Raw genomic sequence first — 24,324 nt, 5'->3', positions numbered from 1 at the left:
TGCAGGCAATCAAGGGATTTGCAGAAGACAGAAATTGGAAAGTGAATTGTTTCTTTTATTGGAAAATGAAGGTGGGATGCAATGAACTGTGACTGTTTGTGTCCTCCCCCAGTTCATGTATGGAAATCCTGGTCTCCACTGTGATGCTATCAGGAGGAGCCTTAGGGAGGTAATAGTGTCATGAAGGTGGAGCCCTCAGGAATGGGATCAGTGCCCTTGTAAAAGAGACCCCAAAGAACACCCTTGCCCTATTTCAGTCATTGCATTCAGTCATAGGATGAGCAGATGACAATCTACATCTGGGAAGAGGAGCTTCACCAGGACCCAGCCATGCTGGCATTCTGACCTCAGACTTCCATTCCCCAGGACTGTGAACATACTTTTCTGTTGTTTATTAGTTACCCTGTCCATGGTATTTAGTTACAACAGCCTGAACAGATCAACACATAAGGGAACACAGAGGCCTGTGTGTGGTGTGGGCACAGAGGTGACCATATCATCCAGGTGGTTTCTCCATTTTTCTCTTGACGTTAATCAGTGGTGGGCAGGTGATACTGCCAACTCTTCATGTATGTTCAAACATATGCATGCATGAGGCTGGCACTGTGGCATAGTGGGTAAAGTCCCTGCCTGCAATGTCAGCACCCCATAAAGGTATTTTATATTTAAAACCATAAAGGCACTGGTTCGAGTCCTGGCTATTCCACTTCCAATCCAGTTCTCTGCTATGCCTAGGAAAGCAGTAGAAGGGATGCCCTAAGTGTCAATGGTTAAATCAACAACAGGAGTCACTGTGCACCTGCTCCCCATGTAGGACCTCTGTCCTTAATGTGTTTACTATAATTATGAGAATTAACAGTAAAACTAGTCTTCAAACAGTACTCTATACTTTGTGTGTTTGTGTGAGTGCAAACTATTGAAATCTTTACTTAATATTGAGTTGGTCTTCTACATAAAAAGATAATTCAAAATAAATCTTAATGAAGAATGGGATGGGAGAGGGAGTGGGAGGTGGGATGGGAGTAGGGGTGGGAGGGTGGGTATGGGGGGAAGAACCACTATAATCCAATAGCTGTACCTATGAAATTTATATTTATTAAATAAAAGCTTTCTAAAGAAAAAAAAAGAAGATGGCCCAAGTCCTTGGGTTCCTGCACCCGTGTAGGGGACCTGGAAGGAGTTCCTGGCTCCTTCCTGGCTTCGAATTGGCTCAGCTTCAGCCATTGAGGCCTTTTGGGGAGTGAACTAGAGGATGGATGACTTTCTCTCTCTCTCTCTCTCTCTCTCTCTCTCTCTCTGCCTCTCTCTGCCTCTGCCTCTCTGTAACTCTGACTTTCAAGTAAATAAATAAATCTTAAAAAAAACACCAAAAACATGCATGGAAGAAATCTTAAAATGCAGATATTGAGTGCTTGTGCCCATCTTTTTTGATATTCTTATCGGAGTATCAGAGGGTTTAATAATCTTTCAAATTAAAAGCATATTTGTGATCTTTAAAAACCTAGACAAAAGTACTTCTTATTGAAATTCCTTAGTCAATTTCTAATTAAATTGCTAAATGAAATTATGTCTGTTGGTTTAAAAGCAAATTGTGGTAAGTCCAATTATTTGTTAAAAGAATAATTTAACCCCTTATTAGGTTGTGACAATGGGTTCAAAGACACTGGCTTTATCAAATAAAAGTGATAATGAATATGATATATAATACACTACTCCTTCAGGAAAATATTTTGTATTGCTAGCTTTAACCACATTATTTTTATAAATGTGCAGGCTCAGTTATACATAAAATGTCTATTCAATGATTTACATCAACTTATATTTAATAAGCTGTATTTTAGATTATCTAGTGGAAAGTAGAAATAAAAATTTAGTTCTATTCAAAGATAGCAACCAGAGATACAAAAGCCATTGTGCACATCTTTCCAGATTATTTTGACTACTACAACCTGAACTCTAAAACTTGTAAACAACTCTGTCTGGGAACAGGGGATAATTGATTCTTAATACTAACATTATTCAAGTTTTCTCTTGCCTAACACCTCCCAGTTATGCCAGCATACTACACTATGAACCAGTAATATGCTCAGGGAAAACACTACAACTATCTTGTTCATTCAACTAAAGCCAGACCTTTAAAAAAAAAGGCTTATGATTTACCTATAGATATTTTAGTTCCTAATGAGTATCTGTTTTTGATTTTTGGTGGAAGGTTAACCTAAGTTATTTTAGTTATGTATGAGGTATGGCAGCAGCTAAGTCTAAGTATGTTGGCCACAAAGAATTTCTGTGTGAGACAGTAAGGAGTAGCTTGCTATCTTCCTCCAGATGTTGAACACAGAGTTGCAGCAGCATGACTGGGCTTGACCACTGGGCCAAACAGATGCAGCCACTGCCATGGAGTGAAATTATCATTTTATTAATTCCCTTTTAATTAGTTGACACAGCAGAGAACATACAGTCATTTAGTCATAATTGGTCTGATTAAGACTCAATGCTTAAAGGAAGGAATTCATTTGTGTGACAACTTGCAAATAATAACCACTGGGTTACAATGCCTCTTTTGTTATGAAGGGACACTGCACTGCTTTTAAATGTATTTTTTACACTGACACATTACTGTGCATACTTATGGGGAGCCATGTGATATTCTGATATTTGTATACATTGTGTATGTGCATTTTAAACAACTTGTTTATCTATAAACACATTCTATAGTTAGGTAAAATTGAAAAAAAAAAGAAAATAGAAAGTCTTTCACCTAAAGTTTCCCTACTTTTTTTTTTACCTCCTTCCATGTCCACACAAGAATATTATCAACAGTTTTTAATATTAGTCACAGGCACACCTGGGCAGTCTAAAGAAATAATTTAAGGTAACAAAGACCATTCAAGTATTTGATAAACTTTCAAGTTCCATTGATTCAATTTTATTTTCCTTATCAAAAAATATATCAAAAGTATATCCACCTAAAAAGTTTTTGCACAGAAAAGGAAACAATCAACAAAATGAAAAGGCAACCTACAGGAAAAATATGTGCAAACCATATGAGATAAAGGAGTAATATCCAACATTTATGAGAATTCATACCACTCAATTATAAGAAAATGCATAACCTGATTTTAAGAGATGAGCAGAGAACCTAAATAGATATTTGTCCAAAGATCACATAAAAATGGCCAGAAAGTCCATGAACAGGTGCCCAATCTCAATGATCATCAGGGAAATACCAGTCAAAACCACTGTGAGACACCACCTCACACTTGCTAGAATGACTTCTAGAATGACTTCTACCGAAAAGATAGGTTACAAAGTGTTGGTTAAGGCATTGAGGAAAGAGAACCCCTGTAAAATGTTGGTGGGGATGTAGTTTAGGGCACCTATTATGGAAAACAGCATGGAATTTCATAAATAAATTAAAAATAGAACTATCCTATAACCTAGCAATGTCTGGTATGTGCACAGAAGAAATGAAATTACCATCTCAGAGATACCTGCACTCCAATGTTAATGGCCAAACTATGGAAGCAACCTAGGTGCCCACCAGTGGATGAATGGATAAACTGTGGTTTATACTCACATGGACAATGCAATAGAATTTAGCCTTAAAAAAAAATCCCCTTTTTGTTACTTGCTACAACATGTATGGACCTAAAAGGTATTATGCTAAGTAAAATAGTCCAGACACAGAAAGAAAAATATTTGCAGGTTTTACTTGTGTGTGGAATCTATAAAAAGGGTAAAAATATAAAGATTACAGTATGTAGTGATTATCAAGGTCACAGTGAGTGGGAGGAAATGGGGAAGATGCAGATAAAAAGATACAGAGTAACAAGATGAACAAGTGAAACATTCTAATATATGGCTTGATGAGTATAGTTAATTTTAATGTATTATATGCAGGAGTTTTGCTAAACAAGTCTGTAGATGCTCTTGCACAATGGGGAAAATGGGTAACTATGTGACCATGTGAGATGACAACTGTTACTTTGTTCCACTATAGAAACCATGTTACTATATATACACATCTTACAACAGCAAATTGTATACCATAAACAATAAAATTTATTTTAAAAATGAAAAATATTTAAAAAAATCAACTCATATTTCTTGAGAATCTACTAGGAGTAAGATTCTAGCAAGGAGCTATAGAGCTGTGAAGAAAATCTCTCCCATGCACAATACTTCTTTATTCTTAGGAGGTAATGGCATTAGTCAGAATCCCAACTTTTGATTAGATTGTTAAACATAAATAGCAAAGACATTTCCATTCCAGACAATGCTGGGCATGTTTTGGAAATTTGTACTTTTGCCTGCTACTTTATAGTACCAGCCTTTACTGCCCTGTAAGAAGAAATGAGCACTATTGTTAAAATGCTACACATTTTAAGAAGATGTACCAGTTTATAGCTTTCTTTACTCTTTTTTTGTGGTTATTCAATGACGTATTCCCATACCAAATGTTCTCTCCTTTATGATCCTTTAAACTTAAAAAAAATTACATATACCTTGAGGTGAATCAGGCCATTTCTATGTTGCTTTTCTCTTGAATAATACTTTGAGTAGAATGTTCTCAGAGTTCTAAAATTAAGTTAATCCATATGTAATTAGGTTCATTCTTGAATAGACAGTCTTGGTTAGCAGGAGATTGGCAGATTATTCTGAAAAACTATTTAGCAAACCATGAATAGCAATTAAATGAGAAAAGACTAAATTTCTCTTTAAAATGGGTTGTTGTCACAAATTAATGTGGTGATATGATTTTCTGTTTTTTAATTGCTATAGACAGTGCATTTTGTAAATTAGAATTTTCTGAGGGTGAGGTAGTTCCACAATTTTGTACCACTTTTTTTATACTCTAATACTTCAGTTTGTGTTCTGTCTTTGTAATCCCTTTTATTTTTGATAGATAAAGCAATCTAAAGATTCATAAACACAGTGTTGTACCTCTTAAATCACGAGACAAGATGAGTATCTTGGAGAGCTAAGTCCTCTCTTTATGAGATGGTATGACTTTATGTTAATTTATTATGCTTTCTTTATAATAGTGCTTTTATTCCCAGAACGATTATACTTAACATTGACACTTAAAGACATTCCTTTTTAAAATTCAAATAATGAGAACTGTGCTCCATATTCCAGGTCAATATCAGGATTCAGGAAGAATTTGAACCTGATGAATACATGGTTCTTCATTTCCCCTCTGCAGACGTCCTGAGCTCAATGCTGTCTATAGTCCCTTACTCATGACTTCATTTTTTAAAAAATAGTTATTTATTTGTTTGAAAAGCAGAATTACAGAGAGAGAGAGAGAAGGAAAGATACACACAGAGAAAGATAGACCCAGGCTGGGTCAAGCTGAAGCCAGGAGCCAGGAACCTCTTCCAGGTCTCCCACATGGGTACAGGGGCCCAAGCACTTCGGCCATCCTTTACTGCTTTCCCAGATGCATCAGCAGGGAGCTGGTTTAGAAATGGAGCAGCCAGGACTTGAACTGGCACCCATATGGGATGCTGGCACTGCAGGCTGTGGCTTTAACCCACTGCACCACAGTCTGGCTCCTTCATGTCTTCATTTTTGGCAGTCAGAAGGAATTGATGACAATGCCATCTTTAAGGAGATAACAGTAAGTCACAGTCCACTGCCTGTGTTAACTATAGACACTCACTTGCTTAAAATCACCTTTATCACTTAAAATATGTTTGCTTTTGTCTCTAAATTGGTATGAACATACAGAGGAGACTATTCAAGTAAATGTGAAAGATTAATCATTGTAGGCAATTTGTTTCACCATAGAAAATAATTAAATGTCAAAATGGAATATTTACTTCTTAAATCTTATGTATACGTGAAGAAAGTGTTGGAGAAGCATAGAAATCTGGTGGTATTGCATGCATTTGATTGAATTGACACTGAGGCTTACAGCTAACTAATATCAATGAATACTGACGTACCTAATCTGACTGTAGTTTTACAGGCTGTTTTTAGAAGATGGGAAATTTTGTCCATATCCAGAGTAGAATATGGAGGGGGTAAAAATGGAAACAGCATGTCCCCACTCACCAGTGATCCAAGGAGGTGCTCTTGTTTTCTTAATGGAAAACTAACCAGGATTTCCCCAAGTACTGTCAAAGTAAAACAAGTGAATATGAAAGTGACAAATGTTACTTTTCTATGTCTTCCTTGCTCTTATTTTCTGTACTCTGCACTACTGATTGCAGCACCACCAGATCAGAATGAACAATTAACTCTCTAATTATTCCAGGCACACCAGCTCACAATGAAATCTTTATTCCGTGTTTACAGCAATCTTTGGCAGAGACTGTCTTGCTGTTTCTAAACTAAGAAGAACTGCCCTTTGGCTCCTCTCGGCATCAGCTGCCTGGGTTGCAGCCCTGGATGCTAATAATCAGACTTCTTTTTCTTCCAAAGTGGACATTTTTTTTTTAGGGTGAAAAGGCCTATTCTCATCAGCCCCCCATATATTCTGACTGATTTATGTTCTAGCCCTGCAGCTCTTCCTTCCGTATCTCTTTACATTTTTCCTCTGTCCATAGAACGCCACCAGGCAAAACCCCATTTTAAGTCCAAATTGTAAAAAATGCTTAACCAAACAGTGCTCACTACTATGAGGGAAAGAAAAAAAAAATACAGCTCCTGGTTTATGGGTAGAGGGAAGTCAAGGAAATCCCTCCTGCTCTTCTAAACTGCTAATTTTCTAGCTCAAAAGGCATTCAATAACTTCTCCACCAGGGAAAACATCCACTTTTCAGTGGTTCTCTTGATTACTTCCAACTATTTACTTAAATTCCCCAACAGCTGCAGGTCTTTGAGAAGCTTCAGAAGCCAGGGAATATTTACAGATATACAAGGGTCTGAGAGGGCATGGGCTGAGTCTGAGATGGCAAGGGAAACTTGCCCCATGGCAGAGGGAGAGAGCTGTCAACTCCACCCAAAGGGAAGAAGGAGGCAATACCGTTCCCAATGGTGGAGTGAAAAACACCTTGGTTAGCTCTCTTTGGACCATCTGATGGGGTCCTGGTCCAATGAGAGAGCTGAGGACAACCCGTGCTGAGTCTGTTACCATAACGAAGCTTGCTCAGCTGACTTCCCGGAGAAAGATGATGGCATCTTTCTCTCCATTCCAGTCTCCAACCCCTAAGTGAGGAATCCCCTAAACCCTTCAATCTCTCTCTCACCTTCTAGCACTCACCACAGTCAGATCGCCCTTCCGGTGAGAACTGGGTCATAAAATTTGACAGAGGAGAAAGGTAGAAGGGGGCGTTTTAGTAGTGTAAACACTGATTAAATTCCCAAGCAACTCTCCCCAAACCAAAGGTAATTCTTCTATTGAGTATGCACAAGAATGTCAAGAATGCTAAGTCATTTTTATGTTTGTACTTTCCTTTTTCCATTTTAATTTTACACTGCCACATGGCACACATGCTAAAAATGTATCTCCGTAACCTGCAGTGTAGCAAACTTTTCACAAAACATTAAAATCGTGAATTTTATAGACTGTCCTTTCCCAGGATGCTCAAAGCTTTTTTTTTTTTTTTGGATACAAAATTGGATCATAGCAAAACAAGTGTCCTGTTAGCAACAGACACGGCTATGCGTGCATTGACAAATACAGAGAATCAGAAGCACTGAGAAGAAAGGTCACAGCAAAGTCGCTAAGTAGACTCCAAGAGCTCACTTCCAATTTATAACACTCCACACTTGCTCTTCATTTGTCTCTCTCTTTTCTCCGGCTGAAGGGATGTGGCCAGCACAGAGGTTTGACCTCATCTCCTGCACTCAAGCTCAACTCTGCCTCTCTGTCCTCCCACACCTTGCCCTGCTTTCTGCTTCCTCAGCTGGCCAAACCTGCACCCTGGAGCTCTGACCAGAGCCGAGCCAAGAGGAGGCAACCGCAGGTGCCCTTGCGGCTTCCGCCAGCGTTGGGAACCAAAGCCTGCTCCTGCCAGGGAGGACGCCCAGTGGGACCTCAAAGGTCATTCTAAGTAAGAGGAGACTTTTCCGGGCCCTATAAAACTCGAAAGGGAAAAGCTGTGTTGGGGATGGGGTTCCAGATGGCCGTGGCCTGCAGTCCGTGAGCCAGAGGAGGCCGAGGGAGGCTGGAGGATAGAAACACAACTTCCACCTCTCAGTGGGGCGCAGGCAGGCCTCGGTGGCGACTGACCCCGCCGCCGCCGCTCTGAGCCGGTAACTTCCTTTGGGGGAAGATGAGAGGTGGCCAGGGGGCATTTTATTTGCAAGGAAGGGATTGCCGACTCATTTTCCAAGCGATTTATGACAACCAGACAACAAAATTCCTCCTGTTGTTTGTGTCAATACCAGCAGCATTCACAATGGTAATGACAACGCCACGGTAAACTCTGCATCGCCCAGCCAACCGACTGCCCAATTCCCTGGTGCCAGTCCTCTTACTCCTTGCTTGGTCTCGGCAGAGGGGGACAAAAAGAGGCTCTGGAGCTTCCTCTGGGCTGCCCTCCAGGTTCCAGTCCCCACCAGGCCCGAGGCGGACAGCCAGGCAAGGCTCCGGCGTCAGCCCAAGTCCAGCACAGTCTCCTATTGCAAAGGGCAAGCTGGGACTCCCCGGTAGCGTCTTCCTTACAATCCTTAAACTTTCACCCGATCTAACCCCCTTTCCCCCGGCTCTTCCCCCATGGCAACCGCGATCGGCAAATCTCGAACAACCCGCGCGCAGTTCGGAGCCTTCCTTGGAGGGTCAGAGCCCGGAGACAGGAAATCCGGGGAGTTGGCGATGTCCGGCAGGTGGCAGGGACACGAGTGCCCACCACAGCCTCCTCCCACAGCCGAGCTCGTGCAGGGGCGAGGCCCGAGATGCGGACCCGATTCGGTCCGGTAGGAGTCTGCGCTTCCCCCCAGCCTGCATCTCTGGGCCCCTTCCCGGCGCGCATCCCTGCGGGAGTGATGCGGCCACCCTCTCCCGTCGGCAGTCGGAGGGGGGCGCCGCTGCCTGCGGGGCCAGCGAGGGCGAAGCCGGGGCCAAGCGCTCCCGCCAGCCGCGCTTCTCGGTCCCGGGTCACCATCCTCAGCACGCAGCATCCTCCACCTGGGCCCAGGGTCTCTGCTCCCAGAGAACAGCTTCCCCCTCCCGCAGCCCCTCCGCGTCCCCTTCCCCCCAAAGTCCGAGGAAGTAGAACTCAGACCGGCCGGTGGGCTGAGGCTGAGAGGAGTCGAAGGGAAAGCGTGGCGCGGCACCGGACCGCGCGCAGCGCTCGGGGGCGGCTGCGCTCCGGGGCCGCTTTCCCCGGGGTGCAGGCTCCGGTCCTGGACCCCGGCGCCGCGAGCCGGGGGAAAGACGCGCGGGGCCCTGCCGGAGCCCTCCGCTTTACCTGGCACAGCCGGCGACTCTCCGGAGACGTTCGATCAGGCTCCTCCGGGGCGGTGCGTCCAGCTCACATCGCTGCCTCCCTCGTCGGGCGGCCGGTGCCCCGCTGGGTCCCTTCGTCCCCGCTCGAGGCTCTGCCCCGCCCCCCACCCCCCGACCCCCCCTCTATCTAAAGTGTCACAGCTTTTTCTGCCTTCTTCGGACGTTTGGCAAAGTCTCCGCGCGGTCGCCTGGAGTTGGGGGCAATGCCAGGCGCGCCAAACCCGCCGATGCCCTGCCCGGCGCTGGCGCGGCCCCCAGCGCCCCGCCGCCGGCGAGAAGGGCCGCCCGGTGGCGGTCAGCGGCCCCCGAGCGCGGCGCGCCGAGCGCTTGCCCTCCCTCGCGCCTGGCCCAGCCCGAGTGGCTGCCGCCTGTCTGTGCCGCGAGTCTTCATTCCCCTGCTCATGAATATTCTGACAGAGGCTAATACCGATGAAGAAAATTGAATTGGCCAATTGGTGCCAGGAATGTGCGCTCCTTCCTTCTGAGGAGCGGGCTGGAACCCCACCAGATGAAAGCAATTAACGTCCGTTTGGCACCCGGTGCCGTAGACCATCCAGGGGCAAGACGGGTTAATTCTTTAAGTGCAGTTTAGGTGCGGCATTTAAATATTTAAATCCCGCTGTTGACGGAGAGGGAGAGAGCTGTAAGGGGGTAGGTAGGTGTGGAGGGGGAAGCATCTGCACGGAAACTTTGCGGAAGTCCAAGTGACTTATTTTGCATTGATTCCGGGTTCTGGAAGAGGCGATTGATGAGGAGAACAGGAAAATACAAATAGGAGCAGAAGGAAGAAGAGGATCAACAGCGTTTAACCTTGACCTTGAAAGTGCAAAGGACTCATAATTTTCAGAAAGAGGGGTAGTGGGAGAGAAATCTCACAGACTTTTAAGCATTTCTGCAAGGGCTCAGATTTCTTCTTTCGTTGCTCATCACCAAATCAGAGAGTTTTAAGCCTTGGGCTTAGTGGGGACGGGGCAGAGATAAGTCCAGGGTTGGAAGTTGCAGGGGAGGAAGCTGAGACCTCGCTCCCAGAGGAAGAGTCCCCCAAATCACACAGTTGCTGTGATGAGGCAATTCAGGTTCTATGGTTCAAGCTCTCGTTTGGGGGATCAAATAAATAAGGTCAACAGGAGGGGCCACCTCATTCTTGTCCTGCCACCCACCCTAAATGTCAGGTTATTGAAGTCCGAGAGCATGGCACTTGGGTGTTTGCATGGGCCTTCTTGCTGCACCATAACATGGCAGAAGGTAATACGTGGTGAGACAAGTAGCTTGGGTCTCTCTCCCTCTTTATAAAGACACAGTGCTTTCATTATGGAATCCTAATTACCTCCCATCAGCCTCACCTCTAAGTACCATTAACTATGACTTTAGAGATTAAGTGTCCAACACATGAACTTTTGGGGATGAATCCAAACCATAGCAAATGATATGATGGTTAATTTTTTGTATCAACTTGACTGGGCCACAGGGTGCCCAGATATTTGGTGGGAACACTATTCTGGGTATGACTGTGAAAATGTTTTTAAGATGGGATTAACATTTACATCTGTAGACTGAGGGAGGCATATTGCTTTCCATAATGTGGGAGAGCCTCATCTGAACAGTGAAGATTTGAATAGAACAGAAGGCCGGTTATCCCCCAGATAAGAGGTCTCTAACCTAATGCCCTCCAAACTGGAACATAAGCTCTACAAATTTTGGACTTGCCAGTCTCTGTGGTTGCATGAGTCGACAGCTTTTCTATCCGCATGTCTTCTGTTGGTTCTGTTCCTAATACAGATGATCTACTCGGTAAACTCTACTATTTGTGAATTTCCCATGGATGTTGAAAAATGCTCATCCTCCAACACATTGTTGGCCACATAGCACACAATAAATATGTGACTTTTTAAATTTAAAAATTTCTAGACCTCCTATTATGAATAAGGCAGAGCGATCTTTCCTGTTTTCTTAACATGTGGGTGAGATATCATCAGACTTAAATAAAATTTTATCTTTGAAGTTTGGATTAAAAAATTGACTATTATATTGACTATTATATACTGGATTAAAGCAAAACTTACAGATATTATGTGAAGGAAGATAGTATTACAATCTTAGAGATAAAAGTGGTCAGGTTAAACCTTTGTATTTACTAATTGTTGAGTATCAAGTAAATTCAAGGCACATATCTATTCAAATATTTTCTGTTACAATTCACAGCTAAATCATTTTAAAAAGTTGAGAACCTGCCATATTTTATTCTCTGAAAATTTGGTTTAAAGTCCTAAGTTTAAAAAATAACTATTTTATCCCTGTCGTGATTCCTCCCTTACAGTGCTCTATTGGTTCCTCCTTTTTAAAATAATTTTTTTAAAGTCAAAGTTACACAGAGAGAGGAGAGGCAGAGAGAGATAGAGAGAGAGGTTTTCCATCCACTGGTTCACTCCCCAATTGGCTGCATCGGCCAGAGCTGTGCTGATCTGAAGCCAGGAGCCAGGAGCTTCTTCTGGGTCTCCCACGTGGGTGCAGGGGCCCAAAGACTTGGGCCATCTTCTACTGCTTTCCTAGGCCATAGCAGAGGGCTGGATTGGAAGTGGAGCAGCTGGGTCCCGAACTGGCACCCGTATGGGCTGCCGGAGCTTCAGGCCAGGGCATTAACCTGCTGCACCACAGCGCCAGCCCGGTTCTTCTTTTTTATGGAGAGACTCCTCTTAGCGTTTTCAAGAAATCTTCTTGGGAAAGTCTTCAGCTGTCATTGGCATGTTTGTATGAATATGTTAACATGACTTCAGAGCCTATGAAATGTGATCAGGATGAGTGCTGTCCGTGTTTCCTTAAAAGTAAGCAGTGGAGTGTGGGTGGAGGACTGCCTGCATCCAGGTGGGATGATGGCACTGTGTTGGGAGGATGGGGTTGTCTTGGGCAGTGCCTTCTCTTTTGCAAGGTGGGAATAACAATACCTTATTCATTGACTGCTTTGCTGTTTGCAAGTTGCCCTTCTATTATGTGTGTTCATTCTGCCCTCCCAGCAACCCTATGGAGTTCAGAATTGTTATCTACATTTAATTGATGGGAAATCTCAGTCTCACAGAAATTCAGTAACACTCAATACTCCTCCTAGGAAAGGACAGGGCCGAGACTTCAACTAAGGGGCAAACTCACAGAGTGAAAGAAAGAGAGAGAGAGAGAGAGAGAGAGAGAGAGAGAGTCTTCCATCTGCTGGTTCACTCCATTAATGGTCTCAGAAGCCAGGAACTCAATCTAGGTCCCCCATGTGGGTGTCAGGGTACCAAGTGTTGGTCACCCCCCAAATCCCAAATGGTTGCTATGGCCGGAGCTACACTGATCTGATGCCAGGATCCAGGTGCTTCCTCCCAGTCTGCCATGTGGGTCTAGGGGCGCAAGGACTTGAGCCATGCTCCACTGCCCTCCCAGGCCACAGAAGAGAGCTGTACTGGAAGCTGAGCAGCCAGGACTCAAACCAGCCCTCAGATATGAGATCCTGGTGGCTCAAGCAGTGGCTTAACCCACCAGGACACAATGCCAATGCCAATGGAGCCAGTTTTTATGTCTCCTTCTGCCCACCAGGTCTCTGCTCCACACATGCTTCTCTCTTCTGGTATAAATGCAATTTCCTCCTTTGTGTTCCCCTAGAACTTCTAAGAACACAATATGTAGTTTCTGCTGATCACCCAAACTAATCTGGAGGCAGAGCTTTGTTGCAATCATTTTTGTATCTCTGAATTTTCCTGGGGGGAGGGTCACTCAGAAATCTCTCTGGGGCCTGCATTGTGGCATACTGGGTTAAGCTGCTTCCTGCTATACCATCATTCCATATGGACACTGCTCCACTTCTGATCCAGCTTCCTGCTAATGCATCTGGGAAAGCAGCAGAAGATGAGCCGTCTCTGGGTCCATGTACTGATCTGGGACACCTGGGTGAAGTTCCTGGCTCCTGGTTTCAGCTTGGCCCAGCCCCGGTTGATGTGGCCATTTAGGAAGTGAATTAGCGAGCCGACACCATGGCTTACTTGGTTAATCCTCCACCTGCAGTGCCGGCATCCCATATGGGCACTGGGTTCTAGTCCTGGCTGCTCCTCTTCCAGTCCAGCTCTGTGCTGTGGCCCTGGGAAGGCAGTGGAGGATGGCCCAAGTGCTTGGGCCCCTGCACCCGCATGGGAGACCGAGAGGAAGCACCTGGCTCCCGGCTTCGGATCATAGCGGCCATTTGGGGGGTGAACCAACAGAAGAAGACCTTTCTCTCTGTCTCTCTCTCTCTCTCACTGTCTAGCTCTACCTGTTAAATAATAATTTTTAAAAAAGGAAGTGAACTAGCAGATGGAAGATTCTCTGTCTCTCTCTCCCTGTCTCTCCTTCTCTCTCTGTAACTAATAAAATAAATCTTTTGAAAAAATCTCACCAATGCCAATCTCCACACACTTTTGAAAATGTATCCCATTGACTTTATAAGGCTACTAGGATTGTACAAAATAGTTGGCAGGTGCTTTGGAAATTCAAAAGCATCTTATAATGATATTATTATTATTATCCAAAAATAGATTCAGAAACAAATATAATAATTTTAGCTTTGACCTCTGGCTGATAGGTTCTATGGGTGAGAAAGCAGTTGATAATTTTTATGTCAGCTACTGTTATTTAGGACATGGATGGATAACACCTGCTCAAATTATAATCATCTAGTTAATAGTAGTATTAAACTGGCCCATTAAGCAAAAAGTATTAGTATAGGAAAGGTGAGTGAACGTGTGTGTGTGTGTGTGTGTAATTTTCTGAAACTCGAGAGCATTTTCTGTGAATGAGCAGCTTTAGCCACTGGTATTGCTGTATTGCTCTAAGGGAGGGATCTGCTTTTCTCATGTGGGCTGATCTTTATTAAGAGCTCCCGAGGTTACAGAGTTAATGCAGAGCTGTGCCTCCTGACCCTTGTTCCATGCTATTTTTGCAACCACGCATTGGCTTGATTGGCAGCCACTGCCTGTATGGTGTGGTTTATGGTTTTAAGATTGAGATGAGATAAGCAGCTCAATACCTCATTATAATTAGTCTCCTGAGTCAGCTAATACCCTTCTAATGTGATTTGGTGATCTAGATTATTCAGTATTATCCATTCAAGATATATTTGGACATATAATGATAATTATTTAATAGAACTAATGACAATGACATAGCAAGAGCACTTTTGTGGTTTCATAATCTGTCTTTTCTATAAATATTCATTACTGAAGAGTTGTTTTGGTTAAAAATTCACACACATACAACATTCACAAAATTAAGAATTCCTATTAAACCATTCGTTCTTTATTTTCTATAGCGGTAATGTACCATTCAGATGATGTTTCTATATTGGGTTTCCCTAGGCTGTTTGTTGTTTTGTGCTTTCTTACTTTTGGTATTGTGTAAAGCACACACTCATTTTGTTGTTTGAATTTGTGGGTTAATCAGTGAATTTCGGTCATTTTCAGAAGGCATTGGTTTTCCCACAGTTCATGTCTGTCAATTCTTTTCTGTGTGTTACTGTGGTTTTGAATGGAATAGAGAAAAATGCATTACAACACTATCACCTCCAAGGAGAAGTAGCCATAGAAACACAGTGCTTGTGACAACATTCTGGAAGGTGACATTACTGATCCATTCAGTTGAATCTGACAAACTTGAATACAGTATCCTTGCTACCGGCAAGGTACTATGCTAGTTATTGTAGATGTTTCAAAGAGAAATAAAACCAGTGACTGCTCTCAAGGAGTTTATAATCTGAGAGAGGGGCCTTCATATTTAGCAAAGTTAAAGATCTAAGGCAGAAATGGATGATTTCTATCTAAGGATCAAAAATAAAGTGCTAGGGGACTCCTCAAGTACAGAAAAATGCTTTCCAATGGGGAAGGGACAGGAGAATGTTCTATGGGAGCAATTGTTGGTCTGATTTCTGAAGAATGGACCTGTATTGTGATGTGGGAGGAAGAGTAGAGTGATCATCAGTGGAAGAGGCATGGAGCTGGGAAAGCGCAGCAGGGAGTTGAGGGACAGCCGTGATTGCCCAGGTGCACCTGCTGTTGGAAGTATATAAGACTGGAAAGGTGCATGCAGCTCAGAGGTTCCTGTTACTGCACAGACACATGCACGTTATTATCAAGGCAATAAGAAAGGTGTTGCTTTTGAGCTGAGGCATGACATGACCTCAGCTGTGTTTATGTTGGAGTGTGAATCATTTCAGAGGTTGAGCCGGAAGGCACGGGGTCTGGCTGGGAGACTTGTGGCAACTGAAGCAAGATGTTCTAATGGCCTTAACCAGGAGTGGTGCCAGCAGAACTGGAAAGAGGAGTAGAGATAGAAAATCATCATAATATGTTGCTAACATGGCACTGAAATGAGATTTTTTTAAAAAGATTTATTTATTTGAAATTCAGAGTTACACACAGAGAGAAAGAGAGGTAGAGAGAGAGGTCTTCCATCTGCTGGTTCACTCCCCATTTGGCTATAACAGCTGGAGCTGAGCCATTCTGAAGTGAGGAGCCAGGAGCTTCTTCTGGATGTCCCATATGGGTGCAGGGGCCCAAGGACTTGGGCCATCTTCTACTGCTTTCCCAGGCCAAAGCAGAGAGCTGGATTGGAAGTGGAGCAGCCAGGACTTGAACCAGTGCCCATGTGGGATGCCGGCACTGCAGGCAGCGGCTTTACCTGCTACGCCACAGTGCTGGCCCCAAGATTTTTTTTTTAACCTTTCTATCTTGGATGCCTCTTCCTAGCCACTCTGCCACACACCCACACATATGTATGTGCACACATAAGCACATAGATGTGCACACACTCATGCAGGCATGCACACATGCAGTGAAAACCTCAATAGCATCCTTCACTTAAAAAAAACAATTAAAGTTGTTTTATTTATTTATTATTTGAAAGGTAGAGTGACAGAGGGAGAGAGAGAGAATCTCCCGTCTGCTGATTCACTCCCCAAAAGCTGATGGAAAAAGCAGTTGATGTGGAACATGAAGCAAAAATAAGGAATTGCAAAATATTGATCTTGGCTAGTGATAAATTTCATAGAAAAAGTGAATAGTCCCCAATTTCTTTCACTAATTGGTGTAGGCCCAATAGGCACTCCTGAGGTTGAAGGTGTCCTGAGTATAAAAATGTCTGAAAATATGGGAAATCCAGAGGAGCTGATGGTGGACACAGCTGGAGGCCTGCAAAGCTAGAATGCATCTCCCCTTGAGGTCTGGAAAACATTCTCATGTGAACTTCCGGACATTTTATCAAGGCTTCCTCTGATCATTTGAAATATGTGAAAGCCGTAGTAATTCTTCATAACACCGAGGAGTCCACACTGGAATCCCCAGGACCTGTGTCTATGTTAGGTACATGGCATAGCGGAATTCAGGCTCTCATCAGCTGACTGCCACACAGGAAAGTCATCCTGAGTTATCCAAGTGAGCCCAACCTAATCCTAAAGGTCCTTCAAAGTGGAGCAGGGAGGAAGGAACAGTGTCAGAGAAGTAACACCGAGGACTCTACTGGTCATTGTTGGCTTTGAGGACAGAGAGGCCATGCATCAAGGAATGAGGGTGGCCTCCAGGAGCTGACTGTGCTAAGGGAGCAGTCCCTGCCCCAGAAAGGCACACACTTTGGCTTCACCTCAGAGAGACGCATTGAGATAAAGGTCTTCTGACCTACAGAACAGAGGGTTAATGCATTTGCTACTTGTTATAACAACTATAGAAAACTAACAAGTAAAATTCACATGCTTACTATATTGGATATATTATTACATATTAGGGTATATGATGTCCCAGCTATATGAGCAATTATTGTGTGATGTCCTGAGAACCAACTGTGGAGATACGTTTTGTTATAGAACTCCAGATCTTGCTCTGAGTATAATATATGTGACAAGTTTCATGCTGTGAAGGCAGAGTGTATGCTCTTTGATAATGACACACTGTGTGTAACAAGGGGACTAATGGTTTTAAATTAAGCTTCCTATACAGCCCCTCAGACAGCACTCCTAGATATGATGCTAGTGTCTTGAGACTTGTGAAATGCTGCACCAATGCGTGGAAACCACAATGCGTGTTTGTAACCTTGTCTGAGCCACCCAATTGGTGTTTTACTGAAACTGAGCAATCATGTTCAAATTGTCGTTTTTATAGTCCACTTTCAAGTAGCATAACCTCTGGAAGAATGTGTTTCAATAACTTCTTTTTTACTTTCATTAGTGTTATTTGTATTAGATGTATCACGCGAGATGGTTAATAATTCAACAATCAGAGGAATGAGATTATTAAATATTATATCTTCAGATAAGAATGTGAGCTGCTAGTAACTGAGTGACAGTTTCTGTTCTCCCTTTGTATGGGTCTGGCCTATTATTTTAGTTTTGATGTTCCATCGAAAAATAAAGTAAATGACAGCAAAAGTGTTTGTAACATATTCACTGCTAAATCACATGTACACTCAGCATGGCACATATACATAATATAATAATCACTCCTTACTCATAAGAAGTCTTTGAAAGCTGGGGGAGCACATACAATTGAAAAATATACTGATTCCTAAAATTAGCATGGACTACCAATGAATTTTTGAACAAGAACCTCTGATATGTGAGCAAAGTCCTCACATATTGATAGAATGACTGTGATTTTTGATATTCAACTACACCAAATGTTAAGAGAACATAAAGCATCCTAAAAATAAAGTATAAAATGGGATGACTAATTTTATGTGGAGAGGCTTTGCAGATGAAGGAAACTCAATTTGCAAGTCCTTTTGTAAGAAAAAGAGTATTTGTCATTCTTAACATTATTTTGAAATCTTCATGCAACAAATAATTGCAAGAAATTGCACTGAATATGCATACTGATGTACTTTTAAAGGCAAAGTAGTAGATGATCTAAAATAGAAGGTTAATACTGTGTGATGCTGGAGAATTAATAGCCACTATTTACATTTTTTATTCATCAACAAGTGGTAAGAAAGCAAAGGTAATGCATTGTAGGGGCTAAAAGACTTCACTGAATCTCATGGTCTGAGTTTGAGTCTTGGATCTTCTACTTACCAGATCCTTGAGCAAGCTCTGTAACGTTGTATGTATTTCCCCCTTTGCTAAGTGCATGGTAGTAGTACCTACTTCAAAGGGTTTTGATGTTTAAACTAGATAATCCATGACAATTACTTTTGCTGAGCACACTGTGGCTCACAGTGAGCACACGTTAAGATCACCCACTATTATTAAGAAGAGTTTTACAATCTGCATTTTTAAAAAATATCATCTTTCTCAAGAAAGGAGATGGAAATTTTTGGCTCGATATCATTTGTGCTGTTATAATAATAAAATTGCAGGATTTTCAAATGTAAGGGGTTTTAGAGCTGATCAGAATTCAACCCAGTCATTTTCTTATGAGAAACATGAACTAGAGGGAGTCATCTTCACCATGCAGTTTCGGGTATTTCACAAATCGTGGGGACTCATGAACCAAACTAATTTTACAGAATCAATTAGTTCAATTCTTATGCTTACACAGGGGAAACAGGCTGTCCATATGGGATACACAAAGGGAAAAGGGACAAAGATTGAAAAATTGAAATGTTCTTCACACTAGACCAGCATGCACTGAAAAATCCAATTGAGCATATTTGAAAAGTCAGTTTCTCTCTCTCTCCCTCTCCCTCTTCTTCTCCCTCTTCCTCTCTCTTGCCTCCCCCCCCCCCCCCGCCCTTAAAGAAAAGGACTCACTTTTAAAAGCTCTGGAATGGCAAATTTATCCTGGCTTCTACATGTCAGATGGAACTTAGGAAAGTTTTTCTTTTCTTTTGCTTGCATTTCCTTATCTATAAATCTGACACCTGCTCATAGTACTCCCCCCGGTTCAAAAGAGGTATAACTGTGAGAGATACACTAGGGAGAGGCTACAGGTGTCAGTTCAGTCATCAAGAGAGGCTTGATGTTGGTGAAGGCAGCTAAGCTAAGGGTGAGTCTGGTTCCTACAACCCTCTAGGTCAGTAATCCAAATGGGTCCCTAGTGCTGGCACAGAGGATTCAAGGTATGACTTTTCAGCAAGATCAGAATCTATTACAAAGGCAACTTGGGAGAGGAATGGAGATAGTGAAATTGAAAAAGAGATTAAGTGAATGAAGAGAAAAAGAAAGGAAATTATTACAATCCTTATGACTATTTTGTCTGTTTTTCCCTCGTAGAATTGATGGATCAGAAGGCATAGAATAAATATAGAAGTAATGAGACTCTAGGAAGTTTGCAGATGAGGAAGAGGGCACAATGAACATGCCATCAAAAGCACATTTGTTGTGCAGATCCTTTTACGAGGGGTGGGAACATCTGTCGAACAACAGATTATGTAGCTGGGTACACTGACTATCAGTTCATTTCACATGTACCCAAGGGAAATATTTTTCAGTAAATCAAATCTTTCCCAGTAAGAAGTTTGATGTGAGCTTGGGATCAGTAGAGAAAATGGATATATTTTGGAGATCTTATGGAATACAAAAGGACAGTACTCTCAGAAGAGATTTGTTGTGATTTTACTTAGCATGTTTAAAACTAAAAATTCCCATAATTCTCTCCAGAAATAAAACAGTGGGACTCAAGTAATTGGCTTTCTTTTAGGATAAGGATATTTTTGGAAAAGTAAAAGACATATTTTGGCATATAGAACTATACACCAGGGAAGACGGAACTAAACCATATTTCAGGGAATTTTTACCTAAAGAGCAAAGAAAGTACAGTTTGCTATATGATGGAGCTGGTGATGTTGATACGATAACAGCAGTAACAATAATTAGCACTTGTTCCTTGTGCTAGAAACTGGACACACTTGCATGCATTACATAATGCGGCTTCACATTGAGGATGGCTACCATCACTGTTTCTAGCAATGAGAACCTAAGAAAGGTGCTTAAGGAAAATAACTAATTATTATCAAAGTTCAAGGACAAACAGGTCACAGGCACAGTTTAAGAAATGTTTCCCACATACGTGCTGTAAGTGGAAATACTTGAGGGATGGAGAACCAAGGGCACAAGAGTGATCTCGCAAGGATGGTGGAGTGTGCGTGAGGCAGAAAGGCACATCTGTACAGCTGTTAAAGCACAGCCCAGGAAGAAACAGCACAAGGAGTCAATGCCATCCGCCCTTACCAACACAAGGGCACCACCTGCAGGGTGTAGGCGGGATGATCTAAGGGGAGCCACAGGGAAACATAAAATACAGGGGTGTTAGGAAGTAGAGAGAGCGCAAACACCAACAAAGGACACGAGAATCCATTGTCCCAGAGGACTCAGCAATGGTGGAACACAGGACGAGAGGGGACTTCTGGAAGCATGAACTGGAGAGTCCCAAGACCATGAGAATGACTAATCCATAGAAAATGAGACCTCAGAGAAGGAAGAATAAAAGGGAAGAGAAATAGGATATGGCCTATGGCGAATAGAAGAGGGAACCTGCAAATAATCTTCCCTGCTTGTGTAAGGCAAGTGGCCCAGACAGGCAGGCAGGAAACTAGTGATTCTGGTTCTTAGAGGCACAGCAGGAACCACCAGGCAGTGATGTAGCATGAGGCATAGAGTTGCAATCCAAAGGCTCCTTTGCATTAAGAAATTAGGTGTGTGGTTTTATAACACTTGTCAGTGGAATAGGTTTAAGGTTAGAGGTGGGTTGGTTAGACTGGGGACAGGGTTAGGTCAATGTTTATTCTAAAGGCATACAAGATAAAATCAGGGATGGAGGTTTTATGTTAATGGATTAAGGAGAGAGAAGATCAAATTTGTAAAATCAACAAATAAGTAACTGCATGTCAAAGGAAAAATATGACAGTATTGAAAACAAGGCATGGTTGATGGAGGAGAAGATTCAGTCAATGTGAGATTATAGATTGAAGTATCTCTGCTTCTTTCTCTTTCCCTCTGAACATAAATCCCCATCCACACAAAATGATAACAGTACAAGTTAATGTTGACTGAGTTCTCACAATAAACTAGCAACTGTTTTTAGTGAGGCACATGCACTAACCCATGCATTCCTCCAAACCACCCTACAGGTGCTATTGTTATCATCCTTTACGTGAAAAGGACATCAAAGCCAGAGAGGTTAAGAAACAGGCCCAGGATTACACAGGTAGTTAAGATGTAAAACAGGGAAGTGAACCTTGTCTTGACTCCAGAGTCCATACTGCTTACCATCCCACTACACGGCTCCTCAGTGCATACCTCTGCACCAATTTTTAGGCCGAAACGTATTACCAAAGTTACAAATGATCCTTTTCCACCAAAAATTTTAGATGTACATGTCACAAAAGATTAAAATGGTGGCTGCAAAGTGAGCAGGAGCCCTTTCAGTCCTAACTTACTCTTGGTGTTTTATGTACAGAATGATTATGTCAGAGAATGTCAAAAACTTTGTGGAATATGGAATTGAAAAATGTGTTTATTTTAGTTCAAAAATATTGAAATCCATGCATATGAGGGGTCGTCAAAAAGTTCATGAAAAACACATACTATGAAAAAAACTATGTGTCATGTTAGTTATCTGTCACTACACATAAGTTCTTCCAATCCTAGTGGCTTAGAACAACAAGCATGCATGATTTCAGTTTCTGAGCATGAGGGACCGAGGAATGGCCCAGCTGAGTGGTTCTGAGGCTCGTGAGGTATTGGCCAGAGCTGTGGTCACTCAAGCCTTGCTGAGGAGCGGGTTCCTGAGCTCTTTTCCAGGGTGGCTGGCAGGCTTCATTGTTTTACCACCTGGCCTCTTCACATTCTGCCTGGCTTCCGCCAAAGCAAGAGAGTCAAGAGAGGGATTACCAGAGGAAGCGGTGGTCTTCCCATAACCTAATCTCTCTCCCTTGTGCTGTATTCGGCTGGTGAGAAGCAAGCTGCTAAATGTAACTCACACGCAAGAGAGGGGCTTCCACAGGGTTTGACTGCCAGGGGGTGGTGTCGTTGGGGACTATCTTGGCTACCATTGTCACATCCTCTTGGTACTCAACCCTCTGTCCTGTTTCTCTGATTCTGCTTTCCTCTTTCGCTCGTTCTACATTGCTAGTGGCCTTTTAAGGTCCTTCAGCAACTTCTTTTTCTGCCCACCCTTTTGCTGTCCTGATAGTCTCCTTTTTTATCTATCATACTTCACATGCTCCCCGGCTGATATCGTACATGCTATGGCTTCCAATGTATTTCCTACATACTTTTTATGTCTAGCTCTTACCTCAGCCTTGAGCCCCCACCCAATTCACTGCCTGCTGGATATCTTAGCCTGTTCATAGCCAATCTGGCCAAAAAACAAATTCACCACCTACACTTTTCTTCTTCTGACACTGTCTTCTATTTCAGAGAATGGCACTTTTCCTCAAGTCATGCAGATCAGAAACCCAAGAGACTTCTGGACATGCCTGCTTCTTAGTCATCTTCAGCACCCATGCAGTCATTTATGGTCTATTCCAATTTCTAATTGTTTGTTGAAGTTATGCTTTATTTTCTAGCCTCACAGCTACCTATTAAAAATAAAATAATCATTATCTCTTCCTTGTATTATTAAAAAAGGTTCCCTAAAGGATTTCTCATCAACAGTTCATCTCTCCACAAACCACTTATTTTCCAAAGGCAAATATGACCAAATTCCTCTTCTATATGCTGTTATGTGCTGGACACCCAAAATCTACAGAACGAAACCTGGAAGAGATACTAAAACAGTGGAAGAAGTGTAGGCTAAGGAGTCACACACAGCTTGGTTCATTTCTGATACCGTCATTTATTAGTTGATTAAAGTTGGACATTTTATTTTATTTTGTTTTTTATGGTGGAAAAACATATATTTAGAATTAGCTCAGTTCAGATGATCCCAATTTTGTTGGCAACGTCCAGAGCATTATAGTCAGGAGCCAGCCGCACATAGGCCTTCTTCTCTCCGTCAGGTCTGATCAGGGTGTTGACTTTGGCCACATCAATGTCATAGAGTTTCTTCACAGCTTGTTTGATCTGGTGCTTGTTGGCCTTGACATCCACAATGAACACCAGGGTGTTGTTGTCTTCTATCTTCTTCATGGCCGACTCCGTGGTCAGGGGGAACTTGATGATGGCATAGTGGTCAAGCTTATTTTTCCTGGGGGTGCTCTTCCGAGGGTATTTGGGCTGCCGTCGGAGGCATAGTGTCTTGGGCCGCCGGAAGGTGGGGGACGTGCGGATCTTCTTCTTCTTGTGGCTGTGGGCGCCTTTCAGCACTGCCTTCTTGGCCTTTAAGGCCTTTGCTTTGGCTTCGACTTTAGGAGGGGCAGGAGCTTCCTTCTTCGCCTTCGGCGCCATCTTGGTGAAAAGGATTAAAGTTGGACATTTTAAATACTATCTTTAAGCCTCGATTTCTTTACCATAAAATGGAAGTACCTCCATTTGGTTGCAGAATTATTAGAATTAAATGAAATAACATAGAGGAATGGAGAGAGAGTGGATTTTCCATAAATAGGGGCTATTGTTGCTAACAGACTGGCCACGTATTAGATTTGATCCGTTAAAGCAGTCAGCAATGTGATTCCCTAAAGTCATGCTCTTTGCTCTCTGGCTTTAAACATGCTGTTTTGTCCCCCCCCCCCCCCCCCACTTCCCACCTGCTCCTTGGCTTGCTGCTTGGCAGACTGTGGCTCCTCCCTCCACCCACTTTCCTCTTCCATTGGATCCTCTTCGATCATTTCCAGCAGAGGGCTGCTGTCCTTTCTTCCCAGCAGCCTGTGGTTCTTGGGATGCAGTGGTTCCCTTGTGCCCCTAGCTCCATGGTGCTCTGTAAAACTGTTGGGTGGAGAGGAAGTACCTTCATCAACTCTATGCTCTGGATGTTTTGCCTAATATCTGCTATTCCGAGACAGTATATAAATATTGTTTGAAAAAAATATGTATTTTCTCACATCTTGGTGAATTC

At 42.8% G+C, this 24,324-nt stretch overlaps 2 protein-coding genes across 2 annotated transcripts in view; both read right to left on the bottom strand.

Moving 5' to 3' along the window:
* Positions 1-9,435, bottom strand: part of CDH20 (cadherin 20) — a 236,552-nt gene extending 227,117 nt beyond the window's left edge. The window contains exon 1 of the mRNA XM_062200291.1: positions 9,366-9,435. The gene's annotated coding sequence lies outside the window, so the exon portion shown is untranslated. The remainder of the gene's footprint in view (positions 1-9,365) is intronic.
* A 13,811-nt stretch (positions 9,436-23,246) lies between these two features.
* On the bottom strand, positions 23,247-23,723 carry LOC133766629 (large ribosomal subunit protein uL23-like). Its single transcript, XM_062200290.1, has one exon. The coding sequence runs from the start codon at positions 23,715-23,717 to the stop codon at positions 23,247-23,249; it is 471 nt and encodes a 156-aa protein (XP_062056274.1). The 5' UTR covers positions 23,718-23,723.
* Positions 23,724-24,324: the final 601 nt, after the last annotated feature.

The sequence above is a fragment of the Lepus europaeus genome, chromosome 9 (genome assembly GCF_033115175.1).
Source record: "Lepus europaeus isolate LE1 chromosome 9, mLepTim1.pri, whole genome shotgun sequence".
In the NCBI taxonomy this organism is placed as follows: domain Eukaryota; kingdom Metazoa; phylum Chordata; class Mammalia; order Lagomorpha; family Leporidae; genus Lepus; species Lepus europaeus.
Note: the sequence above shows the minus strand (reverse complement) of the source record. Positions and strands in the feature narration are given on the sequence as shown.

Excerpts from the sequence above, each read along its gene's own strand:
- LOC133766629 (XM_062200290.1), bottom strand. The coding sequence starts at position 23,717 with ATGGCGCCGAAGGCGAAGAAGGAAGCTCCTGCCCCTCCTAAAGTCGAA.